At 37.4% G+C, this 11,653-nt stretch overlaps 2 protein-coding genes across 2 annotated transcripts; one reads left to right on the forward strand and one right to left on the reverse strand.

Annotated features, from left to right (window-relative positions):
• The first annotated feature begins 456 nt into the window (after positions 1-456).
• On the forward strand, positions 457-5,419 carry LOC136800397 (mucin-2-like). Its single transcript, XM_067057055.1, has 4 exons — positions 457-711; positions 1,266-1,316; positions 1,610-4,096; positions 4,918-5,419. The coding sequence occupies exons 1-4, from the start codon at positions 666-668 to the stop codon at positions 5,169-5,171; spliced, it is 2,838 nt and encodes a 945-aa protein (XP_066913156.1). The 5' UTR covers positions 457-665; the 3' UTR covers positions 5,172-5,419.
• Positions 5,420-5,871: 452 nt separating this feature from the next.
• Positions 5,872-9,015, reverse strand: LOC136800398 (solute carrier family 22 member 3-like). Its single transcript, XM_067057056.1, has 2 exons — positions 8,765-9,015; positions 5,872-8,580 (listed from the first exon to the last, which is right to left on the reverse strand). Exons 1-2 carry the CDS (start codon positions 8,882-8,884, stop codon positions 7,012-7,014), a joined length of 1,689 nt encoding a protein of 562 aa, XP_066913157.1. The 5' UTR covers positions 8,885-9,015; the 3' UTR covers positions 5,872-7,011.
• Positions 9,016-11,653: the final 2,638 nt, after the last annotated feature.

Raw genomic sequence — 11,653 nt, forward strand, 5'->3', positions numbered from 1 at the left:
CAGAATGCTCACAGAATGTTGGCAAAATATTCAAATTAAGGAAAAAAGTTCCTTCTAAAAAATGAGGGAAGGCAAAATTAAGCAAAATTAACCCTTGCCCCCGGTAGCTACGGCACTGTCTCCCAAAATTATGAATTATTGATTTGGTCACCAACCAAAATGGTAAAAGGCTGATGATTTCCAAAGGTTGAAACAAACATGCACTTGCTAATTGAAACCGGATATTAGTCAGGTTAAAGCAATTGATTGAGACAAATTAAACATAATTGCAGATTAACAATTAAAATTTCATTATATTCAATCTATAATTAGGTTACTGTTTGACAATTGTGTCATGATCAATAAAATCGAGTTATATAATATTATTCAAAAATTAAGTTTCAATTTTGTTTAACTTGAACCTAACCAAGGATTATCAGCTTAAAACAGAATTGTGATTTTTAAAAATGGTAAAATTCCCATTGTTTAATGGAAATATAGTTATAATCCTTGGTAATTCAAACTGGCTAAGCTGTAAACTAAATATATCAGAGGTAAAGAAGTCGCACTATCCTTGGGATTAAAGAGATTTCGAGTATGAAGGTATAAAAAGGCGATGGCATGTATGGATTATTCAGAAGTTGTAGTTGGCATCTTGCCTAGACAACACCAGAGACTCAATCACAATGACGAGCATGAAGACTTCAACAGTAGTTCTTGCTATTCTGTCAGGTATGTAACAGTTTTTCTTTGTCACACCCCTGTATCAAATAAAAGAGGTAAATGACAATAGCGCGATGAAAAACGCCTTTTTAATGGGTGGGAATTTCAAACTTCATATTTCCAGCTCGGAAATCAAGTAGAGCGATACTCAAAATTACAGCATATGTCGCAATGGGAAAGAGTAGTTTTCCAATGAGTGAAATTCTGTAGTATTAGTCTGAGGGATTTTGGGTTTTTTTTGACTGGACCCAAAATTTGCATCCACATGGAATTTTTTGATTGAAATGAGTTCATTAGGTCCCTAGGAGTGAAAAACCGTTGAGTGCCACTTTTCTCACCTTGGGCATTTCGCATAATGGTGGGAATGGTCCCATTATGACTTTTCCAATGGGTAATCGAGGGTTCAAATCGGGAAAAATAGAAAGGAAGTACTCTCCGGGTTGTTTGAGTTTAAAATTTACGAGATAATTATTTATTTTGGTTGATGTGTGCCATCATACGCAAAACAAAGAATCTCATCCAAGACACACTTATTTTAACTTAATTTTTTCATTTTTATGTAGTGATCTTTGCTGTTCAAGGAGACCTTCCAACATCATCAACAGGCCCTTCATGTAAGTAAATTACCCCACACGTTATCTTTTATAAGAACATCCAAAACTTTTGAAGCCTTCGGATGTTCTTAACTTTTTGAGTATTTTTGTCAATTTTCCTAAGAAATCGGGTGTTTTAGAGTCCAGAAAGCCTTAGAATTTTCTTAATTTGTTCTTAATATTTTGACCATCGAAGTCTTATGTTCTTATATAGTTTGCTCTGATAAAAAACATGTATAACGCTAAAATGTAAAATTTTACATATTTTTTGTAATGAGAATGTTTACCTATCCATGCTCATATTCATATTCCAGGTCCAAGCACATTTTGCCAAGGAAAATCAAATGGTGCATTATTCAGGCTGAGTGAGAATTTCCCAAATTATTACGTCCAATGCAGTCACGGTAAACCCTATTGTCGGCCATGTCCACCGAAAACAGTTTTTGATAATGTTGTAAGAGTTTGTGTATGGGCATCTCCCACAAATAACAATGGTCTTTACAACCCATTCCATCATGGCAAAAAACCTCAACAAGCTTCAACAACGACCACCAAAAGACCACATCATCCAACAACAAAACAAACGACAACCACAACGACAACAACGACACCGACAACCACAACCACAACGACGACACCGACGACAACGACTAGCACAACACCAAGTACAACAACAATTCAAACAACGACGACAACGAAAGCTCACGACCCCTATCACAAGATCAAACCGCACCATCCTGCAACAACGAAGAAACCGTACGACCCTTATCATAATATGAAGCCACAACATCCGATAACAACAAAAAAGCCTCACGATCCTTACCACATGGTTAAACCTCATCATCCTAAACCACACCACCCTCACGATCCGTACAACCCATATATGATGAAAATTACGACGACTTCAACTACCCCGACAACAACTACAACGACGACAAAAGTTACAACGACAACTAAGAGACCACACAACCCTTACCATGGAATACATCATCCAAACCCATTAAACATCTACCACCCTGTGTACGTTGGTATCCATCCTAACAACCCTTACCATCCTTTCCACCCGTTCCCAACAAAGAAACCGTATCCAACTGCACCTACAACTCGTTATACCAACCCTACGACCAAATCAACGACTACACACTATACTCATCCAACAACAACCTCTACAATTACAACTCATCCCACTAAACCAACAACTCACCCAACAACTCACCCAACAACTCATCCTACAACTCATCCTACAACAACAAAATCAACCACGACAACACACTACACTCATCCAACAACTCATCCTACTACAACAAAATCAACCACGACAACTCACTACACTCATCCAACAACTCATCCTATTACAACAAAATCAACCACGACAACTCACTACACTCACCCAACAACTCATCCACCGACTCACCCAACAACTCATCCAACGACTCACCCAACGACTCATCCTACAACAACAAAATCAACCACGACAACACATTATACTCCAATCACAACAAAGTCGACAACGACAACTCACTACACTCACTCAACGACTCATCCAACAACTCACCCAACGACTAAATCAACAACTCACTATACTCATCCAACTCAGTCATCGACGACAACCCACTACACTCATCCAACCCAACCATCGACAACAACCCACTTTACTCACCCAACAACTAAGTCAACGACCCATTACACCAACCCAACGACTACAACACATTATACCCATCCGACCCAACCTTCAACCACCACTCACTACACACATCCAACAACTAAGAGACCATACCAACCAAATCCACACCACCCTACCTTTGATCCTTTCTTCCACTACTTGATCACATCAACAACGAAGAAGCCAGACATCCACGACCCATTCGCACATCTGAGAATCCCATATCATCCACATCCTACAACCAAGTCTACAACAACCCGACCAACACACCCACCAACTACAACCCACTATACCCACCCAACAACTAAATCAACCACCCATCCAACGACAAAAAGTACAACTCACTATACCCATCCAACCACCACAACCCACCCGACAACCAAGTCAACAACTCACTCCACACAGCCAACTCAACCATCGACAACAACTCATTACACTAACCCTACAACAACGAAGAAGCCATCCATCCACGACCCATTCGCACATTTAAGAATCCCATATCACCCACACCCAACTACAAAGTCAACGACTCATTACACCAGACCAACACACCCACCAACAACAACCCATTACACCCATCCAACAACTAAATCAACCACCCATCCAACGACAAAGAGTACAACTCATTATACCCACCCGACAACCACGACCCACCAGACAACCAAGTCAACAACGAAGAAGCCATATTTCCATGACCCATTTGCACATCTGAGAATCCCATTCCACCCACACCCAACAACCAAGTCGACGACACATTACACTCGTCCTACAATCAAGAGTACAACACACTACACTCATCCAACCAATCCAACAACAACCACTCATTCCACACACCCATCGACAAAGCCAACGACAACTCACTACACTCATCCTACTACTACGACTCCCTATACTAACCCAACAACCACAACCCATTCCACCCAACCAACAACTAAATCAACAACTCACTATACTCATCCAACTCAGCCATCGACAACTACCCACTACACCAATCCTACAACTAAAAGTACAACCCACCCAACAACAAAGAGTACGACACACTATACTCATCCAACGCAACCATCGACAACAACGCACTATACTAACCCAACCACCACACAACATTATAAACAACCAGTGGCTCCATCAATCATCAATTGTAAGTTTTTAAAGACCTCAATGATTCTTAGCTTAAAAACTCCTAACTTTGTTGCAAAAGTTTCAATTTTTGAAAAATTTTGATGTATCGAGCTTTGAATTCCTCAAGTCATTGGTAACATCTGAAAAAAGTGAAGAAAGTTCCCAGTATCCGAGCAAAAAAAGAATCTTCATTGCCTTAACCCTATTAGCCCCAGGGGGGGGGGGGGTAGAATCTACCACGCTGGAGTTCTTTTGTTTATATCTCGGAGAAAAATTTTTCAAACGACTTGAAATTTTCTGACTTTTAATAAAATCTTATTAAGAGTACTTGTACAAAATTTTAGCGTCAGAGGTTGTCCAGATCAGTTTTTATGACTTTATTGTGAAACATGACATAAAACCCAGCTAAAATCCTTAAAACTCAAAGTTTTAAAGTGCTGATAACTTCTAAACTATTTATTCAATCATTTTCAAATTTTGACACGTGATAGGCATTGATAATACAAATTTAAAAAATCTAAAGAAAATTTTTGAAAATGATGACGTCATCATTTATGACGTCATCAAATTTTGAAAATTTTACTCATCTTCAGCATAGATTTTAAGAAAAAATCTTCATGGAAATTGCAAAACCAGCAATTGTATCATGATGGAGAACATTTGTACCAAATTTCATGGCCATAGCTCTTCTAGATCGAAAATAATCGAGGGTGGTAGATTCTACCCTTCCCCCTGGGGATACAAAAGTCAAAAAAGCTTGGGGCTAATAGGGTTAACGGAGGAACAGTGTTTTTAATCAATATCTTAATTTAAATCTTTATTATTTTTTTCAATTTCAAGGTCCAACATCGTTGTGTTATGGATATAGTGGTAACACGTGGATCTTCTTCATTTATCCTGGTCAACCACAATGGTATGTACAATGTGTCCGAGGAACGTCACATTGTCGTAAGTGTCGGGAAGGTACACTATTCAATCCAATAGTTAACACTTGTACATCACAACATGTTCCTTTTAATCATCCTCCTCAGAATCATCATCCTCACGATACAAGAGTACCTGGATGTCATGGACCAAATTGTGACTATGTTTAAAATCCTAATAATAAAATAATCTTTTTTTAGAAAAATAAGAATCTATCTTTTATCTATTTTTTTTAGTTATTTTAAAGCATATCCCTTATATGATATTTTTAGCGTATTTTAAACATTTTTTAGGTGGGAATTTTTATATGACTGGCATTTATTGCCACAAGTGAAAAGAAGTAAATCAAATTAAAAAAACTTCAAAATGATGAATAATGAAATACAACAATATAAATAAATGTCACTGTTCTCTTAAATTTTTATCTACAGATTATCTCCTCAATAAAATAAACAAATCGATCACATTATAGAGGATTATACCTAAATCAGGTGGAGATAAGCCGGGATATTAAGGGGATTTGTTTATTCTTTTTTTTTCCTAAAGATCAGCTACTCTACTCTAACAAAACTTTATGCTCCTTAGTAAAGATAAAAATCTAAACCATTGGTCTTAAATAAATGTAGTAACAAACACAAGGTCCTTCGTTTGAGTAAATGGTAGAAAGTAAGTAGCCAAAAGATCCTTAAAGACGTGTCGAAATGTTTGTCAGAAAGACCGCCTATCTTACTTATAGGAGCTCAAGGGTGCTTGACTCACAAAGTCTCAAATTGCAAAAACGGCAGCAAAAAGAGACATTGTTTATTCAAGTTGACGAAAATAACTAAATGTTTTGACAAGTTCATTCCACAAAATTGATGAAGTAAGGTGAAAGTTCAAAAAATAGTAGTCAAAACATTAACAACTTAAAAAAAAACTAAATTAAAACTGACAAGAATAAGAATAAGGTACTTTTTTACAATTAAATAAACAGCAACGAACAAGGGGTCACCAGAAACCAGTCTTGAAGCAAGTCATCTAGGATTTCTCTTGTAACAGCCCTACCTCATAGCCCCGGTGGAACCTCAGTGGGGATAAAAATTCCTATTGAAATCCCAATGGGGATAGAAATTCTATTGTTCAAAGGTTGAAAATCCAGTGGGGATGGTTTTGGAGTGCGATTTTTAAACATGGAATTTCGAATGGGGATGAAACCAAAGTAAGTTTCCCAGTGGGGCTGAAATTGAGTTTTTTTCTACAGGGGATGAAATTTTTGTCGAACTTTCCAGCGGGGCTGGGGACCAAGTGGGTCTGTCACAAAGGGGTATTTTGTAGGATCCCAATACACTTGAGCCTCTTTATATCCAGAAAAACTATAGGTTTCAATTTTCAAAACAGAAAACAAATCAAAGAGACTTCTAAGACAAAAATACACGATCAAAGAAGAAGTTGAAAAACAGTAAACACCCCTGTGTCAGAGACCCGCTGGGACCCCAGCCCCAATGTAAAAAATTGGCAAAAATTTCGTCCCCAGTGAAAAAGTACCCTTAGATTTTCAGCCACACTGGGAAATTGACGTTGATTTTACCCCCTCTTCGAAATTCCATGTTTAAAAATTGCACTCCAAAACCATCCCCACTGGATTTTTTAACCTTGATACAAAAGAATTTATATCCCTATTGGGATTTCAATAGGAACTTTTATCCCCACTGAAGAATAAGGTTCCACCGGGGCTGTCAGTAAGGAGGTTCTACATGTGAAAGAATCCTTGAATTCATTCTATTTCCCTTTTCCTTAAGCTAACGAGACAGTGTCTTATATGGAACAATCCCGGGAACAATATTGTTGGAAGATTTAAACTTTGCACCTCTTCACACCCCTGTCTCACAACCCCGGTGGAACTTTATTCCTCAGTGGTATAAAGTGGGATAAAGACTGAAATTCAAGGGTACTTTCCAACGGGTACGAAATTTTTACTTAATTTTCTAGTAATCATTTACAGCATTCAGATTACTCGCAGAATATTATTATCTACTTAAATTCGTCCATGAAAAATACTTCCTCAGTGACGTCATTTTCTGTCTCTTGTGTCTCCTGTCCTTTCGTTTCCGGTAAAATGGAACAAGCTATACCAGCTAACAGACCTAAGACTCCCATAATTAAAAAAGGTAATGTGTTATGAATGACCTTTACTGCTTTGGCTATCCAAGGTGCACTTGCTGCTCCTATACGACTTGTAATTTGTAAGAATCCCATTGCTTCTGATCGAATATTGGTAGGATAGATTTCCACAGACCAGGTATAGATGACATCGAAACTGACAGTAATAAGCATCTTTCCAAGCATACCAAACATCACTCTAAACTCATTATGTGATTTAGGAATGAATGCAACAACAAGGGTTAATATACCAGCTAAGATCATCGAAATCGATGTAGTTTTACGGCGTCCAAATCTGTTGGAAAAATCAATAGCAAAAACATGGGCAGGTAGCTCTATCAAGCTGACCAAAACATAGTTGAGATACAAGGATCCACCAAGGTCATCCGAAGCTAATGAGATTCCATAGTAAACCATACCGTTAACCATCCAAGCAAATCCCTGAATCAATGTTTTGATAGCCATACGTTTTGTTTTAAATAAATCCAAAGGGTTTGAAGAGTGTTCCACTCCCTGAACCATCGATAAGGAAGCGTTAGGGTTCAATTTTCGTCCATTCCAATCTGCAATTCGTTGAAATATTTCCAAAGCTTCTTCGATTTTTCCTTTTAGTCTCAACCAGCGGACAGACTCAGGGATGAATTTGAAGAGCGGCAAAGTGGCGAAAAAAGGTGCTGTACAGATGATGAATAATATTTTCCATTTAGGTATGAGGTATGCTAACAGTCCCATAACGCATAAAATTAAGGTGAAGAAGACCCACAAAATAATACCAGCCAGTGGTCGATATTTATCGTTGACAATCTCAGAGATTAAAACAAACATGATTACACCTCCTCCAGGGATGAAGAAACCAACAATGAAACGAAAGATAATAAACACATAAATGTTGTTGACAAAAGGTGCGATTAGACTAGCTGTTAGCACCATTACAATTGAAAGGAGCATCGTTTTTCGGCGTCCGTAATTATCGGCCAACCAACCAATGAAGATTGCACCAAACATCCAACCAATAAACAGAATCGAGGTTGTCATGTAAATCATCCAATCACGATCACAATAAATATCGAATTCCGTCACAATAGAATATTCCCTCGGTTTCATGTATTCCCATTCTGATCGTGGAATTTGACAACGAAAGTCATTTTCACTCGTAAAAGTTCCATTTAGTAAGCATACTGTACTGTTTTCAACACATTTCCACTCTGGTTGCAAAGCAGCAAAGTACATAATAAGTACATGAAAAGTAAAAGGACACATTATAATACAGCATACTATATCCAAGATGATTTGAAACTTTCCAAAGCCTCCAACCATCCGTAAAAAGCCATCCACATTCAAACGTTCGATGGGTTGCAAACTGTTCGATTTCTCAGTTTCTTCCATTGCTAAAGACTCTGTGGACGACATGGTCAAATCTCCTGTAGACTTTCTCGATCTCTATGAAGTGATGAAATATATGAATGTTAAGACAGTGAGTTTAAAAGATGAAATGATACCACTGCAGGTCTCTCACAGTCGTGATAAATGTTCAACTAGGTTATGAAAAATAGACTTCCCGCCTTGATCAATTTCATTTCAAAACAAAAACATGAGAATCTACAAACAATACAAAAAGAAGTACTTTTTGATCAAATCCAAGCGACGTGAAATGATGCTTCTCGATAAGTTTGTTGAGATTGTCAACATTAAAAACAATGTGTTTGGGAAATTCAAACTCAGCGTCATTGGAATATGATCTCATTCTTGCTCTCTTGTTCACAAGGACATTAGCATCACTTAATATTCATCATAAATTTGTTAATGTTTGTTTTGGCAGAAATAGAATAGTCAACACTTCGTGACAGTAGAGGAGATCCTATACGTAGATCTGTTGATCCTTTTATACGAAAGAGCATGAAATCCTCTGGTTACGTGACCGTTCGCTCACTGTGGATTTAGAACTGGCACACAACATTGTTTCAACGTTGATCTAACGTTAAATGGACCTCGTGAACGTTAGATAAACGTTGAAACAACGTTGTTTGCCAGCTTGGTCTATCTTATTTAGAATTACCTTTTTTCTTACCTCACTAGATTCAATATAATTTCAGAACATTATGAAATTGGGGTAGGGGCATTTTCTACAGCACAATAGAATTGTTTGGCAGACCTCGTGTTCAGATACACCCCCTTCTCACAGATCCACTGGAAAAATTGGCCAAAATATCGTCCCCGGTGGAAAATCTTCCTTCAATTTTTGTCCCCACTGAAAAAAATTCAATAAGCCAATGCTCCACTGCAAAATATTTACTAATTTTCTCATCCCCACTGAATTTTTTTACTTAAAACAATGGAATTGAAATCCCCAGCCATAAAAGCATGGGAATAAGCAATCCGTTACTTTTACTCCCACTGGCTGAAAAGGTCCTACCGGGTCTGTGAGAAGGGGGTGTTTAAGTCATTTTAAATGAGCTGTCAATTGAATCTTAAACACTGATAACTTTTAATTGAGGTTCATTAGACTCTGCTCTGAATTGGTTGAGGTATTCTCCTTCGAAATATCGTTCCAACGGTGTATAACTTTCTAGCATGAATGGGGGCTAAGAAAAGGTCAAACGATGCTGAATGGACCTACCTGATGATGAAAGTTAGATAGCAATGCAAGGAGAAAAATGAAAAGTCAGAAAACATAAGCGTTTAGCAAAAATGCATAACGCAAGAAATTCATCATTGATTGATGGTAGGGGGAGAGGGAAGGGTTGTAGGGAAAAAATAAATAGAAAGTTCTGGTCGCAAAAATCAGTTTTATTGACAATTGAATCATGCTTGATGGTGAGCATTCAATAATGTTTTTGTGTGAAAAACATAGAAATATAAGGAAAAAATCGAATGAAAATCTGCAAAAACGGCGATTTCCGGAATTTTCAACCGGAAAAAAATTTTTCTCAAAAATCGAACTCGGCCATGTTTTGAGCATTGCGAATACGCATCTTTCTGTAAAAAATCAGAAAAAACTAAAAATAAAAATTCGAGAAAATGTCAAAAAACCGGTTTTTCCGGCATATTTCCGGTATTTTCGGCCGGAAAAAACGTTTTTCGAAAATCGGGCTCCGTCACATTTTAGGTATTGTCATATTGCGTCAGTGTGCAAGATTTCATAAAAAAATATAAAGTACAGCTCGAGAAATTCAAGAAATACTGTCTTCCGGCGAAAATAGGTTGTTCCGGCGACTATTAAAATAGTTCCGGCTTCAAAAATCAATTTAATTGAAAATTGAAACATGCTTGATGGTGGGCATTGCTATTGATAATGTTTTTGAATGAAAAAACAACCAATTATAAGGAAAAAGTCCAATGAAAATCTAACGGCGATTTCCGGTATATTTTAGGCATTTTCCGCCGGAAAATTTTTTTTCTCAAAAATCGGACTCGGCCATGTTTTGGACATTGTTAATACGCATCTTTGAGCAAAAAATCAGAAAAAACTAATTATAAAATCTCGAGAAAATGCCAAAAAACCAGTTTTTCCGGGATTTTCGGCCGAAAATGAATTTTTTTCGAAAATCGGGCTTCGTCACAATTTAGGTATTGACATTTTGCATCAGTGTGCAAAATTTCATGAAAAAATATAAAGTACAGCTCAAGAAATTCAAGAAATACCGTTTTTCCGGCGAAAATCGGCTGTTCCGGCGATTTTTAGAAAGTTCCGGCTTCAAAAATCAGTTTTATTGACAATTGAATCATGCTTGATCGTGGACATTGCTATTAATAATGTTTTTGTGTGAAAAAACAACGAAATATAAGGAAAAAGTCCGATGAAAATCTGCAAAAACGGCATATTTCCGGCATTTTCAACCGGAAAAGATTTTTTCTCAAAAATCGGACTCGGCCAAGTTTTGGGCATTGCTAATACGCATCTTTGTGCAAAAAATCAGAAAAAACTAATGATGGAATCTTGAGAAAATGCCAAAAAACCGGTTTTTCCGGCATATTTCCGGCATTTTCGGCCGGAAATAATTTTTTTTCGAAAATCGGGCTCCGTCACATTTTGGCCGTTGCCATTTTGCATCTTTGTGCAAAAAATCAGAAAAAACTAATGAGCCAATTTCGAGAAAAGCTGGGTAACAGACGAACGGACGGATGAACGGACGAACAGACAGAGGTTAATTCATAGGACCTCCACCGGGGCACCTGGAGGTAGGTCCAAAAAGTAAAGTGTCCACATACTTTTGAGACAGACTTAAGAATATTCGCAATTTTCTTTCCAACAAGCACATTCAATCGCGATCCAACTCAAATTCAGCGTTTAGAATTTAGCTCGAAGATAAATCAAAAAATACTTTAAAGCATAAATTATTATGGACGTGTTTTCGTTTTCGCAAATTCGGCTAGGCATCCCTCTAGGTATCACAATAAAAAAGCCATCCTCACAAAGCGCCGTCAAACAGAAGGAAAATCCCGTTCAAATTTAAATGATTATATTGAAACAACCCTCCATAATAAAAGTAAGACGACAAGTGCTAATCTATGA

This window comes from Clytia hemisphaerica, unplaced genomic scaffold, assembly GCF_902728285.1.
Source record: "Clytia hemisphaerica strain Z4C2 unplaced genomic scaffold, Clytia hemisphaerica genome assembly, whole genome shotgun sequence".
NCBI lineage: Eukaryota > Metazoa > Cnidaria > Hydrozoa > Leptothecata > Clytiidae > Clytia > Clytia hemisphaerica.

What these genes read in the sequence shown, in the direction of transcription:
- LOC136800398 (XM_067057056.1), bottom strand. Translation starts at nt 8,884, where the DNA reads ATGAGATCATATTCCAATGACGCTGAGTTTGAATTTCCCAAACACATT. An exon ending in CGCTTGGATTTGATCAAAAA is followed by an intron (nt 8,581 to 8,764) that starts GTACTTCTTTTT and finishes ATCACTTCATAG; the next exon opens with AGATCGAGAAAGTCTACAGG.
- LOC136800397 (XM_067057055.1), top strand. Translation starts at nt 666, where the DNA reads ATGACGAGCATGAAGACTTCAACAGTAGTTCTTGCTATTCTGTCAG. An exon ending in AGTTCTTGCTATTCTGTCAG is followed by an intron (nt 712 to 1,265) that starts GTATGTAACAGT and finishes ATTTTTATGTAG; the next exon opens with TGATCTTTGCTGTTCAAGGA. An exon ending in ATCATCAACAGGCCCTTCAT is followed by an intron (nt 1,317 to 1,609) that starts GTAAGTAAATTA and finishes TTCATATTCCAG; the next exon opens with GTCCAAGCACATTTTGCCAA.